Source organism: Pholis gunnellus (assembly GCF_910591455.1).
Source record: "Pholis gunnellus genome assembly, chromosome: 6".
Lineage (NCBI taxonomy): Eukaryota > Metazoa > Chordata > Actinopteri > Perciformes > Pholidae > Pholis > Pholis gunnellus.
In genome coordinates, this window is record NC_136532.1 from 2,074,720 (window position 1) to 2,095,408 (window position 20,689).

The 20,689-nt window shown below is 41.8% G+C and overlaps 1 protein-coding gene across 3 annotated transcripts; it reads right to left on the reverse strand.

The window, feature by feature from the left end:
- Positions 1-509: 509 nt before the first annotated feature.
- Positions 510-20,303, reverse strand: fam189a2 (family with sequence similarity 189 member A2). 3 transcript variants are annotated; one of them, XM_079160977.1, is made up of 11 exons: positions 19,786-20,303; positions 15,116-15,172; positions 9,547-9,657; positions 6,932-7,051; positions 5,655-5,762; positions 4,771-4,904; positions 4,531-4,666; positions 3,614-3,680; positions 2,304-2,486; positions 1,528-1,886; positions 510-1,249 (listed from the first exon to the last, which is right to left on the reverse strand). In XM_079160977.1, exons 1-11 carry the CDS (start codon positions 20,074-20,076, stop codon positions 944-946), a joined length of 1,872 nt encoding a protein of 623 aa, XP_079017103.1. In that variant the 5' UTR covers positions 20,077-20,303; the 3' UTR covers positions 510-943. The 3 variants fall into 3 exon arrangements, with proteins under 3 accessions (XP_079017103.1, XP_079017104.1, XP_079017105.1); XM_079160978.1 differs by lacking the exon at positions 15,116-15,172; XM_079160979.1 differs by lacking the exon at positions 9,547-9,657.
- Between the last annotated feature and the right edge of the window lie 386 nt (positions 20,304-20,689).

Genomic DNA, 20,689 nt, shown 5'->3' on the forward strand with positions numbered 1-20,689 from the left:
TTTTGAGGCCTCTGGAGTAAACCACCGAAACCTGACATTCCATATAACGTGAAGCCGCTTGGATCTTGATGCTTGTCTATTCGTGGTGTTACAGTACGGGTGCTTTGAGCAGCCAAAAAAGAAAAAGGAAGACCTACTTCAGCAATCATTTACTAATATTTGATATAATATGTAACCACATTATAATGCACATTATCTTATTCTGATGAAATTCAAAAAAGGGAGCTCCGAATTCAAAATATTCCTACCATTGCCAGGCCCGCTGGAGGGAATGTAGGCACGACCCAGGGCTGAGCGGGGCAGACTGTCAGACGCCTGCTGCAGTTAAATGAGAGGTTATCCAAAGGGACTCTGGTGCTCGGAAACACTAATGCTTTTGTCCTAAGAGCCGCCAAAGTCAACAAAAAAAAATGAAAGTTCCTCGTAGTAAATTAAAGATGCAAAGCTCACTGGTGTGGGTAGCAACTACAAACCGAAGTAACTGATAATCCACAGGTGAGGACAGATAAAGGTTCAGTTTATTATCATACACTCCAAAAAAATTACAATTTTATCAATATCTGAAAATATAGAAGCCAATGCAATCGGACCATTAAATAACACCATGACTCATATAAAATAATTGCTGTCATGTATATCTGTATTGAGTTGACGGGAACAAATGCAAACTTATTACAATGTCAAAAAATCTCATAGCAAACAACACATTGAATGCTGGGTTCTATGTTTTGATACAAGGTATTTTTGCCCATATTTTCTGTATTTCACCAATAAATTGTCAAGAAAAAATCAAAGTACACTCATACAAACTCACACACATATTCTCAGATCCTCTTTAGTTGTTGGATTTAAACAGCTTTCTCTCAAAGTTCATCAACAGATAAGGCATCGTCCAGCTGTGTTGCCATTCAACAGTTTTGTTTTTTTCACAATTGGCTGTCCCTCAAAGCACTGTCTCTCTAAAGACTCCGATCAGACTGTGTGGGCGTTCAGGGTGAACCAGGCGGGACCCTGTCCTTGACCCCGCCCCTGAACCCCCTCTTGAGCCCGCCCTCGACCCCGCTCTTCCGCGGCTTCCTCGTTGCTCCACGGACTCACAGGTGAAGGAGCTGAGGTCCCCGCAGCTCTGCAGGTGCAGCAGACCGGGCCTCCTCCTCCTCGGGGGGCGAGGAAAAGTCTGGGAGTGACTGGCCTCTGGCTGCTGGGGCGGTTTAGGCTGACTGGGACCCATCTGTGAATCAGTGAACACCTGAAAGCCAACAGGAAACTATTGTTCATGACACCTCGTAATATCGACAGAACAAAACATTTCATTACGTAAATAATTTGTGTTATGTTCCTGTTCGAGTAACGTTTGATTAAAAACTACAGTGACCAGATGTTTTGTGAAATTACTGAGCCTTTTCTTAAATAACGGACCAATGGAAACATGTTGCTGGTTAAAGAGTACTTTAACCATCAAATGGTTAAAAGATTTTAATACTATGTGTAGTTTTGACTGACACATGTTTCTGTATGAACTCCTACCTGTTCAATGTAGCTGGCACAGCGCACAGCCTCCTCCATGTGTTCCTGGTCCGACTGCAGGACATTCCGTATGCTGTCCACCAGGTCCTGGACCTCGGGGGCCAGGCCCTGGGCGGCCGGCTGCTCCAGGATCTTCCTGACCAGCTGCTGCGTGTGCCGGTAGCTCTGGTAGTCCACCATGGAGGAGGGCCGGGGCCGCCGGGGCGTCCTGCCACCGCCGCCGCCACTGTTGTTGTTGGTGCCCCGTCGCAGCGTGACCTGGCCCTGGGCGCAGGCGGCCAGTGTGGGCTGGGAGGTCTGGGTGGAGGAATCTGTGGTCTGAGGAGGCGGGGCAGGGGGAGGGTCGCTGCTGCTCAGCACTGCGGCGGACAGCAGAGGGGAAAAGATGGTTCAGGTTCCCCAACAATCCCTGTTATCGGTATATCCAACTACATTCGCAAACTGCTTGAAGTGTGAAACAGAGCTTTAGTGGTGCAACCACCATATTAACATAAGTGATTCTTAGAGCATATCTGTTTGTATTTACTGTATGAAAAGCTGCTCATTCAGTTCATTAATTCCCTGGTAGCGGGACACAAACAGTATGTTGATAAATCTGCAGCGTCTGATTGGAGTGCTGCCTCAGATCGCAGTGCCATTACACACACTGACCACTGTTGTATCAGCACGATGTGTCACAGTTGTGTATGTAGCAAATCATCTCGCATCTCATCTGATCGGTGTTGCAACTTCCAAAGATGACATAATTCCACATGGGGGGGGGGGGACAAGCCAACCTTTAGCAGCGAGGTCCATCAACACTGGGTCACTGTTGGAGCGCTGGATTCTCGCCTTCCTCCATGGGGTCAGTGCTGGAGAGGGCTGCTGAGGAGGAGGAGGAGGAGGAGGAGGTGTGGAAGGGGGAGGCAGGATCTGGGGCTTGGTGCCTGGTGATGCCGATACCATTTGCGGACTCCCGTCTAAGACCAAATACAGACAGGTGGTGCTATTAGAACAAAAGGCAGTTGTCACAGAAGATGGGTGGATGCTCTGAAGAAACAAATCAGATCCATAGATACTTATAGAGTAACTGCACCGTGATGAAACGCATCAATAATGGGGATTTCTTTCCAAATTCATTAAAGAAAAATTTATTTCAGGATTAAAAACAGCCTCAAAACGGCATCAACTGTTTAAAATCAGCCCTAATGTTTCAAGACCAGTTCTGAGATAGACTCGACCGTTTGGGACTAATCTACGTCATGAAATAAAAGAGTGTTAACGCGCTCTAATCAGACCCTCCTCCTCGTCTCTAGAGTGAGAGACTTCACTTCTCTGTATACTTTTGTAAAAAATACAGTAAAGGTGTGTCTGATACACACACATGAAGGAGCCTGCTTTACATAGAGTGTCACAAATATGGCAGGGATCACATGACCTCTACCAGCAGCTGAAGGTATCAGATGAGTAAAGGACAACATCAACCAGAATCATCCGGGGAGCAGACAAAGTGAGATAGAAGCTACTAAAGCTGAACACTGCACACAATCTAAAAGGTCACAGCCAAACTTTACCCTCACTGCCAGAATCTGCAAATACAAATTATATTCGGACAACACTCCATTCAGAATAAGGCCCTTACTCAATATATCCAAACAGAATATGATGTATACATGAACCACATCAAATACGAAATATTGGCATATTCGGAATAATAGTGAAATATGAGTGTGCATGTAAACATAGACACTGAGGTAGCCAAGAAAACACACTGTGGCACGAGCACACGCACACACACACACAAACAAACATACAGTAAAGCTCCACTGCACTTCCACACAGACAATGAAGCCCCTACACAGATAAACATTTAGAGGAGTGGAAGCAACGGAAATAGAAAAAACAAAAAATGATAAAAAAAAGCTAAATATGTCTACATAGAATTTGATTACACAAGCGAAGCAGCCTGACCGTTATTACAAATGACACCGGGCTACCACTGTCTCAGCGTTTTGTTCCAGAGGGCAGTACAAAGATACACAGGGCAGTTGTCTGAGTTTTATGTTCAGAGATCAGCCAGTCAGCCAGTCAGCCCACCCCCCCCTACCTGGAACAGATGATGCTCCTGGTGGAGTCGGGTTCGTCGTCAACTCCCTCAGAGCGATCTCTGTCTCCTGAAATTAACAATATTGAGTAGGCAGTTACAGTTTATTGGCAAATTAAAATATCTCTTTACACTCAGAACTCATGAGCGTGAAGCTGAAGTAACTTTGGGCATTGTTTTGCATTAACTCTCTCTCTCGCTCTCTCTTCAGGCTTCAAGTAAGTGTAAGTAAGTTTGTGTCCACTGAGCACGGACCAATCAGCTGTGGGCGTTGCTTGGTTGTGTGTGAAACGTCACGGAGAGGCGACTGTTTGTTCCAAACAACATATTTCTTTATTGAAAGAAGAGCAAAGAACGACACCGAAGGCTCTCCTCTGGAAGCGATTTGTTTGCTCTTTTTCCCCGACTGACTTTGGTAAAAGTTTGATTGACAGATGCTTCATCCAACCACCTGCCACGTAGTTTTTGTAAGTGCCTGTGGACATGTATCTCAGCCAATAATGTTTTATTTTTTATAGATACATAAAGTTTACACAGAGGGGGCAAAAAAATACAACAGAGGGGGCTAATACCCATAGTTTCCCTCAGTAACATTGAAATCTCACTGATTTCCCTTATTTGTTGGAGTATTGTTCTGTAATAATCCCTCAAATTTCACACACGTAGAATAATAAAAATGCATCTTGTAACTAGAAAATGTTTTTAAGGCAAAGCGGGATATTTCTGGATCGAGATATTGCCGTTGACTTTTTTTTTAGCATCACAAGCCGAGTGATTTATAATCCCATTATATTCAAGAGAAGGCAGACATCTCTACGGCCGATATCTCCAAAATGTATTCAAACACATTTCTCAGGAAATATGTATTTTTTCTATTTTGGAGTGAACTGTTCCTTTAATCCTTTGTATTTGGTGTGTACCTGTGTGACTGCATCGGTGGAGCTGCCAGCGACGACCTCGTACGGAGGCGGGGGGTCTAGCGGACAGAAGACCTCCACCCCTTTGATTCGAGCCCCGTAGATATGAGGGAGAGGGATCACGCTGTCCCCGAGGATCCTGAAACACACAAGTTAGAGAGCGAGTCCATTGTGTGTGTGACACATCGACACTAACAACAGGACTAAAGATGAAAGTGTGTGCGTGTATGTTGGGGGGGTTACCGGCGAGCCAAGCGTGGCGTGTACGAGTAGAAAGTGGAGAAGTAGGACGGGGGAGGGGCTGGGGCCACAAACTCATCCGGGTCTGGCACCTGAGCGGGTTCCTCCCTTTCCTCGTCAGCGGCCCTGTGCTCGTCCTATCACAGAGCAGGGGACACGTGACATCACACATCATGCTAAACATTAGTACAGGGCTTCTGCAAGGTAACGTAAGACTCTTTGAGACCATTTTTAGGAGCACACAGAATTACATTTATTACTACTACTACTAATAATAATAATAATAATAATTACCAATAAAAAAATGTTAAACTCTATATTTAAGATGTGTGAACCCCGAAGACAGCTGAGGACGCAAAGTCGCAAATCATTGCTAGTGTTGAAGGAATAGCTCATCATTTTGGAAAAATGCATTCATATGCTTTTCTTTTGAAAAGTGAGGATTGCTTTGACTGAATGGTAGGCTGTTTACATTGGTAACACTTGTGGACACAAAATGTTGTATACATATATTCCATTGTTTTTTTAGTTTTTATGATTTATGGCATGATAACTGTGTAATTCTGCACTAAAGACATGTTTGAGTTCTCTCTACTTCTAGCCATGATTGTGCTGTTTCCATAGAGGTGCAGGACTTAAATATCGCAGTGAAAATCAAGGCTACAGAGAGAGAAATGTGACAGGAGCGTAAAAACGCTTGGGGCTCAGAGAGATGAATTTGACTGATAGCATTGTTTTTCTCACGATAATATTGTTATTGTGAATTCTTTTGTGCAGTGAAAATCTGATATCGTGACAGCCCTGATTTGGATATTCCCAAGCAGGAGGCTGCCACACTGACCCGTTGTAGTAATGGCCCAACACTATACTGTGGTGTGTGATCATACCAGGCACTGTGCTCTCGCGGTGAAGATCTGCAGGTATCTCAGGGCAGCCGCCATGAGGCACACAGCTGTGGTTAGAGCGTTCAGAGCGCACAGCGCAAACAAGACTTTCTGGGAGACAAAGGAGACTCAATCAGATCGGTTCAAAGGGAGCAGAGAGAACTATTTTATCTGTTGTGGACAGTCGAAAAACAGACCAAGGGCTCGATATTCACAAGGGTTGCACTGTACCCAGTGCAGCGTGCACGGTGCAGAAATGGATGAGGGTTTTATCAAACAAGGCAGGAGGGGTGTTGATTTCTTTGCAGGAGGTTATATCACGTCAGACGCTACATTAATCAGAGACGTTTGAGAAGCCGGCCCTGTGTCCGGCTCAACGTCACCACACTGAGCATAAACGAACATTTGGTCACTCCACAAAATAAGCAGGAGCTGAGTAGGTGGAAGAAGATGTCAAATCATAAGAAATACACATTATGTATTGTGTGTGTATTTTCTGTAGGCACTAGGCGAAACCCTTTTGATTTTCTATTGTATAAATTAAGGAATGTATATAAATATATATATATATATATATATATATATATATATATATATATATATATATATATAAATGAGTCAATATACTTTGATTAATACATGTATAAATAAAAAAGCTTTTATTTATTGTGTAAAAAGGACTGCTTTTATATATTTAAAGAGACTTCAACTTTATAATGCCACATTTATTTCTCAGCTCTTTGTTGTATTCAAATGAATGGAGCGTCTCACAGATTCAGACCACACATCCTTAAATAATGACCTATTTATCAATTGAACTGTGGCTTATATATTTACAGTACATCTATATATCTATTGCATTATTTATTCATTTCAGGATTTATTTCATAGCTATTTCTATGTATTTATTATGTATTCATGTATTTAATATTGAATCACAGAATTCTACAGTAACCTTGGAAATCTTCACACAGCTTATACCAATTTAGGACAATTTGTGAGCTGATTTCTGTTTTCTTACTCCTGATGAACTCTTTTTTGGTTAATTACAGAGAAAAACAGACATCCAGCACCATTTTTGGATCTTGGACTGACGATAGACCACAATCTCCTGCCACTTTCATCCACAAGAGTGACTATGGAATAATGCTTTAAATGAAATTAACTATTTGGATCATACACCTTTTCCAAAGAGAAGGTGTGTTTGAATCAGCATAAAAAACAAGCGTTTAATGGTCGGCTAACCGTGAACACAGCAGTGATTGTATAGAGGTGTGTACCTTCAGCAGGACCCTCATGGTGCCGCAGGAGTGGGCGGGGTGGAGCTCCAGCAGCTTCTCTTCTGGACATTTGGAGCTGGGGGAGAGGGAGCAGCAGTAACACACATCTCCAGCCTCACTCTGAAACAACACACACACGCACGCACACACACACACACACACACACACACACACACACACACACACACACACACACACACACACACACACACACACACACACACACACACACACACACACACACACACACACACAAGGTTGATTTCGATATGATTTAAAACATTTCTGAATTCACAACGTCCCAGAAAGATCAAAGTCTCTTCTTCATATACAGCTAAATTATATTTTTTCTCCCATGTTTACAGTCTTTATGCTAAGCTAGGCTAACCACGTTCTGCTAAAATTATGAACATATCGCACTTTAGAAAGATTCAGGTGTGATAAGCAGGTGCGATATGGAAGGAAGGAGGGAAGGAGGGAAGGAAGGATAGAAAGAAAGAAGGGAGGGAAAGAAAGACGTGCCGTCTAAAATATAAAACATGGAACTATGTATATGTTATATGACATGTTCATTTTAAACTTTTCAGCGCAAGGTGCAGAGTCCCACCATTCGTCAATGTCACACTTGGGCCCAGGCAGCCAATCAAATGAAGTTAGAGGCGTTACCTCCACTTCTTTCCTGCTTTAAAGCCGGTAGATGTAGAGGAAAATGCAGACGAAAGGTTGACATTAGTGGTATTTAACTATGATGAACAATATAATTCACTGGCACATCAACGGCAGGAGCTTTTTCCCCTTCCTTTAATCCCATTTTATCGTCTGGTTGCGCACGCGGCCATGTTTCAATCCAGTTTGAGGAATTAATGTTTTTTTTTTTTTTTAACAAAGGCTCTCGAGTTTGCATAAACATGAAAATAGCCCCCCCCCCCCCCCCACACACACACACACACACACTCACACACACACACACACACACACACACACACACACACACACACACACACACACACACACACACACACAGCCCTCTATTTTCAGAGCAGAGTGAGAAACACTGCATGACCCCCGTCTATTCTCATACCTCCAACACCCTCACATACAGGACAGATGGACAAAAAGATGTGTGGAGACCAGAGTGACGGTGAAAGAGAGGGGAGTGGAGGCCTGGCAGAGGGAGGAAGGAAAGACAACACAACAGCAGGAAGAGTCAAAAGGGCACACGGAGGAGCTCTGGCCCGAAAAACAAGACTCATCACATTTCCTGCAGCCTGATCTGCAAAGATCTCGTGTTACCAGGTCAAAGCCAAGAGTGACGCTGTACAATACGCCCAATGACAAACTGCAGACGTAGTTATACACACATACGGACCACTGTGTGTTCAAGGAAGATCAATGCATTAGAATAAATAGATTTTATTAAATAAATAATCAGAAATACAGATGAAATATACACGCAGAGCCTCTGTTGCAGGCCACATTTTGTTCTTCGTCGTGGCTCGAAAAACTGACAACCATAGAAAAGTTTGATCTCATTTTGAACCAGATTTATTCCATACCCCGATATGTTATGATCCACTAAAGTTACAAGATAAATAAATAGCAGTTTTTGTTATTATTTCGCCGCCATCTTGACTGGGAGGCGGGAAGGGACAATTGAGTGGGATTCAACTCTTTGTTTGGGAGGGAAGAGAGATCCGACCTCTACTGAGTGATCATTTTAATTCTAAATAATTCCTCCTTCAATCCTTCCCTTAAATTCATATACAGCTGCAAAAAGCTGTAGCATATCTGGCCTTTATCTGTCAATCAAGACAAATAGTGATTGGCTGCTGCTGCCTCTGTCCAAGAAGAGAGCCAATCACATAACTGGCTCTGCCCTGGTGCTGAAAAAAAAAACCAAAAAAAGCTGCTGTAATAACATGAACATTTTGTAGAAAAGAGGCCCAGAAAATAATATGATTTTGTGGATATTTTATAATTACTTTTCATTGTTTACTTTTACATTTTATTTATTTAACACAACAATGCAGAAGTGTCCTAAAATTAGCATTATCCCTACTGACCAGCAGGATTATATTGCAGCCCGTTTAGCGGCTGCCGTCTCTCGCTCAATACTGGACCCATTTGAAAAAATGATTGTCCCCATTAGTTACAAAAAGCTAGGAAAACAGGGTCCAGGTTGAAAAATACTGTAATATTCTTCCCATAGACTGTATATAAGAAGTGGACGTAGTCATCGTGACGTCACCCATTGGTTTGTGGACTGGCGTTTTGGAGCCTTGAGTTCTGGACTAGGGCCTTTGGGATTAGGGCCTTTCTCATAGACTTCTATATAATCAGACTTCTTTTTGCAACCAAAGGAGTCGCCCCCTGCTGGTCAGTAGAGAGAATGCACGTTGTAAGACACTTCTGCATCGACCTCACTGGGCAGAACAGGAGGTTCCTTTCTGGTTCTTCCTCAGTAAACTGGTTCAACATAAAATACATCGCACCAGGAAGGATGATCCCATTGACTCTCCACAGGAGGAACAGAGTGAAGCACAGATGCCGTGAAGGAGAGGGGATGCAGGAAATCTACAAAACCAGACAAGACACAAAACGGGTAACAGCCTCACCAGTTGGCAGCTGGTCATACTCGACACCAGCTGGGCTCCCTGGCAGCACAGGATGAATCCAGCCAGGTTAAGGAGCACACACACCAAAGACAGCAGGACAAACACATTGACCTGGAGATGGAGGGGCGGGGAGAGAGAGGGGGGGAAGGATGAAAAAGGAAGGGAAGATGGATTATTGTGGTTTGGACATGTGTGTTTAACCCCTGTGGACATATTCTGTAGAAATAGACTGAATAAACATGATGAAAACACATGGTGAGAGACGGTGACACGACAGTGAGAGAGGTGAAATTACATTCGATTTGGACATAGTCAAACTGAAATCGGGCATCTTTGCAGTAGAAGGAATGTTCACATGTCTATTTTAACAGGGTTCATAAACATTTTTAACAAAACATCTCCAGGACTTTGAGGCAAACTTTCATGAGCATAGATTCTCTGAAACGTCTGAAAGAATCCATGTGAAACTCTTCAGTATATCTTAAGCTTGAAATTCACTTTTTTTTCCATACCAGCCACTGTGGTTAGTGGTTTTCCCAAATTTTCACCAGCCACAATTATGTTTTATTTGATTTAAGTTGACTGGTATGCTACAATTTACTAGACGATAGAACTAGACCTACAACTTGTTTGAAATGTAAATGACCACCCAACATCAAGACTACATCAAATGTAAAACAAAACGCTCGTCAAATATTCAGCAGTGATAAAACTGTGCGCATGACGCTCCTTTTGTGTGAAAACATGCAACAGATTAAGACCGAGACATACAAAGAGTAGCTTCTGATGTTGCACAAGTGGTGGGGTGCAGGAGAAAAACATCTAGCTTATTTAAATGTATATGCTACAGAAGAAATTAGTTCTAAAGACACAATTTTAAAGTAAACTTTTTTTTAGTTTGGTGAGGTTTCTGGGCTGCCGGGGCCAGGAGCATTGGGAAATGTCCGGGGCCCCTCCGCTCCACTGGTAGAGATTAAAAGTACAGTGAGGGATCCTGGTCTTTCTCGAGCCATGTCTTGTGAAATACTTTTCCAGGTGACATGGCATTTGCGCAAATTTACATTTCGTAAATAAGCACAAGCTGAGTCTGGCGTAACGCCGCGCACAGAGATGGGCAAAAATACATCAAAATGTATTTTGACAACAAAATACAAAATACTGGTGCCAGAAAATGTAACAAAATACATGTATTTTGTATTTAAAATATAGGAAATTCTTTTTTCTGGATTTTCTGTTTACTCACAATGTGGTATAGCAGAGCATTCAGGTTTATATAATGTACACAAAGCTCTGGTGAACCCCACAAAAAGAAAGAACAGTCACAGAATGTCAGTGTAACTAAGCAAAGCTATTAAAAGACAACAACTTGATTGATAATGTATATATATGTTTGTATTAATGGGACTTAACAGCCCATAAACTTTGTTTTGTATTAACAAGAAAATATTCATCACATATGACATACAAGCTCCCAATCTCCCTCTTCCTATAGCTAGCTACTCGACTGATAAGTTAACTTGCTAAACACTGGCTATGCACTAGCCTCGACAGCATGCTAGCATCATTAGCATCGATCGCTAGCTTGATATTATAACCATCACCATACAATAGGCTATGTAGCCAGACCCAGACATAAGTTATACATCAAGCTAGTTGACATCTGTCACACTCAGATAAAATATTTAACTTGACAGACAATCCGTTGAACATGAAGATCTGAAGACTGAACTCGTGAACTGTTTTTTGATTCGTGGAGAAAGTATTTTGAGTATTTTAAATACAAAATTACTCCAATCTAAAGTATTTTGTTACAAATTACGTTCGATTTTTAATCGGCCCTATCAAATACAAATTACAAAATACTCAAAAGTAATTGAAATACGTATTTCAAATACAAGTAATAGAAATACTGCCCATCTCTGGCCGCGCAGAGTACATGGTGACATTCAGTGACGTAACTGATCTGCCTGAACATTTAAGCACACTAGTCAAAAAACTTAAAGGAACATATGTTCTAGAATGGCACACCTGGTCTGCCATAAAAGTGTCATTTTTGTGCACTCTTTGTGTGATTGCCAGAAGAGTTCATATTTGAATGATCTGAAGCGGGACTACAGGTGTATGCCTACAGGTGTGGCTGTATGATCCATAAGGAATGGAACATGTGTTACTTTCACCAGCTAACGATCCAGTCTATGAGTATAGGATGACGTTTTCTGTATTGATTACGTTTGCTGGATATCTGATGATTGTTGGTGGTGCCGGACGGCATTTGGACCAGACCGAGGTTGCCAGAGCAGTTCAGCCGCCGGAAAATGGTGATGGGGTTCGGGTGGTAGCTCGGCGGTTTGATGTGTCGACAAGTGAATCAATAACCATGTAGGCTATGCACTATCCAAATGGACCATTGGTGCAGCATCTTGGCGGTGGGCCTTAACATACACAAACAATATAATGCTACTGTTTAAAAATGGAAGATTACATGTATTAATAAGAGCACCCACATAAGAACGCGCACTCTCAGAGCGCTAGATATATTTAGAATTTATTAATGAGTCTCTCAAATCTGCTAGGGGAGGCAGATATAATTAAGTTTTGCACATTTGTTTTCTGATGGCCCACGGTTGTGTAAGACGAAGCTGGAGGTGTGAGAGAATGAGACAGTGTACCTTTGACTTGAGATCATTTTGTCAGACGGGTGGAGATAGCTATTTATAAGTCGGTGTGTGTCCTCCTGTCCTTGAACCATAGACTGGCAGTGGACAAAGTTACCGTGACGTCACCCATTGGTTTATGGACTACTGTTTTTTAAGCTTTGAGTTATTATTTTGGCCATACATTTTGATATAAAATGGAATGCTAATTTTGGCAAGCCGAAACAGTTTAAATTTAACTCAAATTAAATAAAATGTTATTCTAAAAAAGATAACTTTAGATCCCAGTCTAAATCTACTCTTAGTTCCTTTTTCAAAATGATTTCTACTCTATTCAGTGTTTATATTTAACTCTACATGATGATAATTTACTCTGTGTAGCATAAAATAAGAACAACTCTACTGCCTTTTCACTTTCATATAGAATTGCGTAATATTAAAATAATAATGATAAAATTGAAATTAACTATCATGATAACTTACTCCGTCAGGTTATCTTTAAACTCCACAAGGTCAATAAATCAGAAATCAGTATTTCACAAGGCTCACTTTATTCCTAAAGATAATGAACTGTTGGTATCAATGAGCTCTCCGTGCTCTAGATATTTTATTACATTCTGGCTTAAATGGAAATGCTAGAGGACACAAGTCAGTATGAATTTCTTCAGCACTGTTGGATTAACCTTTTAACCTCTAAGCCTATTTTGAGGCCTCTGCTCGAAAATGTCATACCCATACTCAAAGGGGCTTATCTCTCTAACTACAAGGTCTATTTGAATAATTTCAATGGAGCTATAACACTAACACTTGTGATAGTTTGTTAATATGTGTAGATATCAGTGTAAATGTTACTGGTTAATGCTGAATGAATATAACACACAGCTCAAATTGAAAATGTTCAGGTTCGCCTGGAAAAAAAAGCGCTTTTGTCTTTGAAATAATGCAGCAGTAAGCCTAAAACTCTCCACAATCATAGCACAACATGTCAGCAGTCCTTTTTAAAAAATAATTGGCTTTGATAAAGTGAAGCAGGCCAAGTTTATAGAGGTTGGAGTACAGAGAGTTCATGCCAGGTCAAGCCAAAATTCTGAATTTTCTGAATTTTGGCACCAGGTTTCCAGCTGTTCTATTCTAATTTTATATACTATATAACTATATATTTCACTTGTTTATCACTAATAGGGTTCAATCTATCTAATACCGCAGTTTGGCATCATTTTGAACCATTTTTGACCTCTCAGGGGCCTGATTTATGTGTTTTATGTGATTTCTTCGTCGCACCCAGTGTGTGTATTGGCAGTTTTCGAAGCCTATGATTGGTCGATTTGCACATGTGATATGCGGAAATGAGTTTAGAATGCAGTGGGTCGGTCAGTCAGGTGATTGACAGACTTTTTAGCCACTAAAACTCCAAAAGAGTGGCACAACAGACCGAGTGTCGAAATGATTCGCTGAAAAGTATAAGGAGGACTACCTATGCATAAATGCCTTGATTATCTCTATTTTACTCTCAAACGAAAGAGAGGGACCGGGTGCATATGTAGCGAAAGGATTTAAGCGGATTTACAGAGTTTTTCGTGCATAAAACCAGCTCAAGGTACGGTGCGTTTCAAATGTGTTGCTCTGTGGTTTGATTGTTGTTGTGTGTGTTCCACAGTGTAACGTTTGAGCGGTTTGAAGGAGAGAAATATGGAAGATATCTGCGGATTCAGGGTGGAATTCTCATGCTTGCTAAGCTACCGTCGGCCATGACGGTCTCTTTTTTTGTGATGATATCTGCATTCGGAGTGCGTAGCTCACCGAAAAATACGTGGTATTGTGCTGGAACTTGGTAGTTTATATATTACTTTGTGTATAATTGTGTTTTGAGTGAGTGAAATTACTTTTTTTGTATTTTGGTCAGAATCTCGTCGTTAAGTAGGTATATAGTGACTGTAATGTAATATAGCATGTGGGTAAAATTCATTGTATTCGTTTCAGAAAAGTGATTTATATGACGCTCTTCTTCGCAAAACACTCGCAACGCCCTGGGATTATAAGGTTACGGGTGGGAGAAAGAAATGTATTCATGCAAGAAACAAGATTCTTATTTCCTACTTCGATCTAAAATAAATATTTTTCTACAAAAGTACACTTCTGGCAGACAGTGATCCTACACACTGGAGTTGGGTTGATTTCTGGTTTTGCTCGTTCGGTCCGGTGCACGAGCTTACACCAGTTTGATGTTATGCAAACTGGCTGAACCGGCATTCGTCATTAAGACACGTTACATCAGCAACCTGTCGGCCCAACGGAGCCATTTGTGTCTACGGGCCATGCGTGATTGCGCTATACGTCACCAAAAGTACAGGCCCGCTGTAGCAATCTCTCTCACGCATGACGCAAACGCTACAGCGATATCCCATAAAAACAAATTGACCTTAAAATAAAATACCCACTTTGTCTGTCTATCGATCTCTTGCCCTGCGTTTCAGCACCCAGGACAGCAACACACACACACACACACACACACATCCTCTACACATAACAAATAGGTCTATCCATCTGGGAATAATTCATAATATACAAGGGATAATGTACAGTGGGCCAGTCATAATGTATAAATCAGTCTCACTCTGTTCGCATGTCCTATAGCTGCTGCTTCAAATTAAAAGAACTGGGGAGAACAACGAGGTGGCTTTTATTGTGAAGCAGTCACAGGAAGCACAGCGTTGGATTACTGACAGAGCAGCTGCTCAACCACTGTTTATTGTATCACTAAACACCATGGTAACCACAGGTGTCGTGATTGACTTCACTATGACTCAATCTCTGTTTCTACATTTTCATCTCCTGCCGACTTTACAGGCAACACAATATCAACACAATATCATGCAATCATTGCTTTACAGAAGGAAACCAAGACCAAAGCTCACCAGTAACAGCATGGGCCTTCTCCATGTTGTGAGGCCTACGATGCCTGACAGTATGACCTGGACACAAACGGAGAAAATAAATGTTCGTGTGGTGCAACAGAAAAATATACAACACAGAATTAAACAAACAAACACCCATGCACATATCTAACAAACTGTAATACAAGAGTCCAGGGAGTTCAGTCCATCACTGTGCAATCTGATCGGTTATCAGTCTGGCGACGGATAAGCCCCTGGGTAAGAGGGGCTACATCTCTAGAGTTCCGGTTTAGCCGGCGGATATCCGTGCCAGGACTTTCTTCTCCGTGCCCTGCTTGTTGTTTACTTTCCGATTTGCAACTTCAGATGTGAGACTGTAGTTGGAGTCAAGAGACGACCAGATTGTTTCACATGCCAATTTTAAAACAATACAAAAAGCTAAATCATCATCAGACGATAGCTGGTTTGGTTACGAGATTGCATTTTGCCGAATGCCTTCCGCCTCTTCTGCTCTCCATGCGAACTGTGTACCTGCATTTGACCGAAGCAGAAACAAACAGAAACCGGAAACACTTCCAAAATCTTGTTGCAGATCCTGATCTTGAAATAGAGGAATCAACAGGAGAGGGCTACTCCTTGCAGAGAACAACAGTTTGACATCCAGGGTCACTCCCAGGGTTCCTCGCCTTCCGAGTTGGCACACCCACAGTGTTGTCAATGGTGGACAGGATCACAAACTCTGTCTTGTCAAGTTGAGAATGAGTGGGAGTTAGATATCCTCTACGAGATCAGGCAAGCATCAACGTCAAATAGCTGGGTGTCATTGGCAAAGGAGTGATAGGAGAACCCATGGATTGTAAGAGAGCACCAAGCGTACTTTAAGGAAAGGAGGATTTTGGTGGTTCACTGGTTCAAATGCAGCAGATTCAACTCGCTTTTGGTACCAGGTGCTATTCTCTATGCTGTGTTTCCCCTGAGAATCCCCCTCAACATATGAGGGATTCTCAGCTGATTGATAACATGAAATGAACTCCTTTGTACCACAGTTGTTCCTTTTGTCGTTTTGAGTTCAAAGGGCCATTTCCTGGAATGTCGGACGATGGTCGTAAATAGGGGTCGGTACCATAAATTGGCCAGATTTCCTTTGGTGTCTTTCTCGAGCCTTTTAGGCCACAAACAGTACATTGGGAAACAGCTAAAACAGTTCTTAAGGGATATATCATTTAATATTCCAAACATAAGTAAAAAACAAGAACAAGAAAAATAACAATGGTAAACTCTTCGCTAATCAGTTGAAGAGACAAAAACAAATGTCCAAATATCCACAGGTCAGACCAACCAGCAACCTCAGAGGAACTCAGGAAAGCCTTCTTCTCCAACAATGTATTACCTGTTACTGATGGCTACCCAGTGTGTGGATGAAGCATTAAGTTGTACTAATTTACTCTGGTTCTCGATGCGTCGCAACATTACTCCACTGTTTGTTTCAGTCTTTACTGAAAAACTTCACCTCAGTGAGTCCACGACTTACCCAAAGTTGGTTTAATATATAGAGAGGTTAGCCCGCTACAACGGTCGCAATGGCAACAGTACACATAAAAATGCTCACCGCTCTGACCATCCTGCTACGTTGATTTGAATGGGAATGTTTTTTCTACTACTATTCTATTTCTATGAGCTACACACCTCCAGCTATAGACCTATACGCCTGATTAACTGTGACCTAAAAAACATTAATGAAGCACAGATCTTTATCAATCCACCCAGACCAACCAGTTCACAAAGGACAGACACTCATCCACCAACACGTGGCCTCTATTCAACCTCATCAGTTTATCCCATAGAAACCACTTCAATACTATAATTACACCACTGGATGCAGAAAAGGCCTTTGATAAAGTCAACTGGACATTTCTTTTCATAACCCTCAAAAAATGTGTTTGTGGATGAAAACTCTTTACAACTCACCATCTTCATCAGTTAATAACCAACAATCACACCTCTCAACGCTTCACAATGCAGTGGGGGACAAGACAAGCATGTCCACTTTCTCCATTATCGAACCATTTTTAATCGAAATTCATAAAGTTGGAAGAACACTCATATCACAGGCATACAAGCAAGACATTTTTCCCACAAAATCGGTTTATATGCAGATGACATCCTGCTATACCTAACAAATCCCTCCACAGCCCTTCCAGACGTCTTCAATCCCGTAGCCATATTCTCAAAAATGTCTTATCATTCCGTAAACTGGTCTAAATCAAAAATTCAACCACTCTGCGAAAAAAAACTGGAATGCTGTGTCTTAAAAAATAATAATCAGGTACCATTAAATACCTTGGAATCCATATTTCTACTACCAAGTTGTCAGAGGTATTCCTTCTGAGTTACATTCCATTATTGAATCCGTAATTAAAAAAGCATTGAGAAAGACCTCACCCACTGGAACAACTGGAACTATACTAATCGCAAGAAAATCAGCAGTAAAAGTGACCACACTAAATAAAAATAAACTTTATTTAGTAAAAAAATGTTCTATGATCCCATTTCAACCTCACATTGATTTAGACTCCGAAATTGTACTGGAGACATAACAAACTATAATAGATACATAATAAATTATCCATTCTGCAAAAATCGAAAGAGCATGGCAGCCTGTCCGAAAGTTAAGATCCTATGTATAGACTTAGATGGTTACCATATTTAAAAGGTTCCCACTTACATTTTTTTCCTCATTTAATTCACAGTAACTGGAAGATGTTATTACAATATTATTTCATCCTTTTTTGTTTTGTAATCTATCATGTCAAGTTCTGCAAATCATGTTGTTGTCTTAGTCTTCCGTTTTGTATTTTCCACCATTCAATTCCCTTCAACAAATGCACAGCTTCCTCCTCCCTCCGCTATAATACAGTCCACCACCTTCCGTGTTCGGCTGCCGCCAAGCATACTGATCCACTAAATCACTGCCGTACTGTAACACAATACGCATACTATACTGTGTAACACCCGGCGTGAAACACAGGAATGTTGCTGCAGAGGCTGGAGAGCTGGAGCGGATAGGCTTTGTCCTTAAATAGCTTTGAATTGATGGAGATATATAATACGAGCCAAGAGGAGATCCGCTGCAGGAGGTGAGGGAATTTAATGCAGCTAGAGTGAGATGATGTGTGAGTGGAAGACGAGCCGGCGGGACACTGGGGGGGATTTTAACAGCAACACTCACTTCAAACAAGAATTTCTCATTTGCCATGAACATATGATTTGGACATAATGCCATATAATTCAACTAGTGATCAAAAAGGGGTTGACAGTTTAGCCACTTAAAGGAATAGTCCAGTGTTTTGAGCTGAAATGAGCTTTGTTTGCCATCGTACCGCTGTGTTTCCATGATGTGTTACACCTAGCTTTGAATATAGACAGGGAGCAAGAGGAAAATGCTGGCTCAGCTCCATCAAAAGTGAAATAATGCACACCTGTCCCACATTCACATCTTGCTTAAAGGCAGGATTGGTAATCTTGAAAACCTAACAAGATTACTCTACATTTGAAAAATGATCCAACCTAAAAACCCAGTCCAGTGTTGCCAACTATTTTCCAATAAAAGCAGCTAGCAGCACCAGCTCCAAAAAAAATGCTGAATCTGGCAAGAAAGTCGCCAAGACATTGCTTTCAGGAAGTAATGCCAATTTCAACAAAAATATTTTTTTAAATTGCAAAATATTACAAACCCAGCCTTTATTGAGTAAAAATATAAATGTAAAGGCAGCCATCATGAGTTTTTGAGGAGTTTGCAATGGAAAAAGAAAACTAGCACAGCTTTGAATCCTTTCGACGATTATTCCATTCAGCACCTTCTTTATCTATATTGTTCATTTCATGGTAGCTGCGTCGAGTACATAGTCTATCTCGATCGGTCTCAAGCCCAAGCACCAAGTCCATATAAGTAACTGGCAAGTCAAGCTGCATGTCTAACGGGTCTGAATGATACCCGTTAAAATGACATTCGCATTTAAAGAAGTCAAACCAACACGTCCTGTCAAAGCAAGTTGTACGTCAGTCTAGGCAAGTCAAGTCTCAAGTCCTTCTCAGCAGCCTACAAGTCAAACTGCAAGTTCATCCAGACTACCTGCATCACTTTAGTTGGATGCCAAAATGAAAGCAGGAGCACCTTGACTACTGCCCTCATCCCACAGAAAAACAACTTTGTGTTTCTAACTACTAACTACGGTACAAAAATATATACGTATATATATTTGGCTTTGTTTACTCTTCCAAATAAGTTTGGACAATCTGCTGCTACAGCCTATCAGATTGTCCCACTACTGTAGGTTGTTGATCTGACAGTCATCTTCATAGCAGTCAGGAGAGTCTGAAAACTGCGCAGATTCACAGTTTCATATTGATACCAGACTGAGTAACAGTTTTAATGGAATTCATTGAAAACAGGCATATGCTTTGGCGTTACAACATCATTACATAGTTGTGGTTTTCCCTTTTGAAAAGGTAAATAGAACACGTTTGTCACTGTTTATTTATTTATACCTATACATATAGATATACATATCTATATATATAGCTTATGTTGAGCTCTTAGCAAGCGACAAAAGTTAAGAGTCACGGTTGTCCGTAAAACATGAAACGCCATGCACACCGACGAGTGATACACGAGCCCGTGGCTAACTCACCGAGGAGCCCGCCCAGAAGGGACAGGAGTTCCGTATAGGGGGCGAGTTGCTAAGGGATAGAGCTCCGAAGCACAGCGCCACCATGGAGCCGCCGAGCAGCAGCTGCAACAAGCCTAGCGAGAGCAGCGGCCGCCCGGGCAGCAGCAGCCGAGAGCCGCCGCTGCCGCTGCCGCTGGTGATCCGCGAAGAGGTGGACAAGCCACGCGGTCGGTTTCGGTAAGGCTGCTCGGCGAGCATTGGAGCCCCGATGACCGGACAGCAAGACCCCGGCAGCACCACCGGGAGCGACATCCAAAAGGCTAGACGGGGCGGGATGAAAAAAAGCACAGAATCCCTCGCTCGAGTTTCTCTTTTACAGAAGCGTCGTTTTCACGGATTACAGGGTGGATCCTCGTGGAGTCCGGTAGAGCTGCTCGGTGCCCCTGCCATGATGGCTGTCCAGTTTTAAAATAACACGCTCGCCGAGCTGAGCCAACAGGGCTCGGATTGACTTTCACATATTTTGGCAGCGGATTGAGAAAAGTCATGAGGGGGGAGGGGCAGAGCGGGCCATGTGTAACATGTAAACAGGACTGGGTGTCCTCTTGAAATTACCTAAATATACCACTCGGAAATAAAATGTACAGTTGAACGCTTGCATTGCATTACTCACACGTATAAAATACAGTCGTTCACGTTTGTTTACCATGCATGGGGGGGGGGGGGGGGGGGGTCATGTGTCAGGCGCGTGCCCAAACGTGTGAAGGGCTCGGGCTTGAATCAAAAAAGGCAACCACACCTCAGCCCCTATATATATATATATAAATATTGTATATTATGTACATATATACGTACATACATATACATACATACATATATATGTACATGTGTATACTGTATATGTATGTGTATATATATGTATTTA

Excerpts from the sequence above, each read along its gene's own strand:
- fam189a2 (XM_079160977.1), bottom strand. The coding sequence starts at position 20,076 with ATGTCGCTCCCGGTGGTGCTGCCGGGGTCTTGCTGTCCGGTCATCGGG. Across the intron at positions 9,658-15,115 it reads GAAGGCCCATGCTGTTACTG|GTCAATGTGTTTGTCCTGCT; the intron begins GTGAGCTTTGGT and ends CTCCATCTCCAG. Across the intron at positions 2,487-3,613 it reads AGGAGCATCATCTGTTCCAG|ACGGGAGTCCGCAAATGGTA; the intron begins GTAGGGGGGGGT and ends ATTTGGTCTTAG.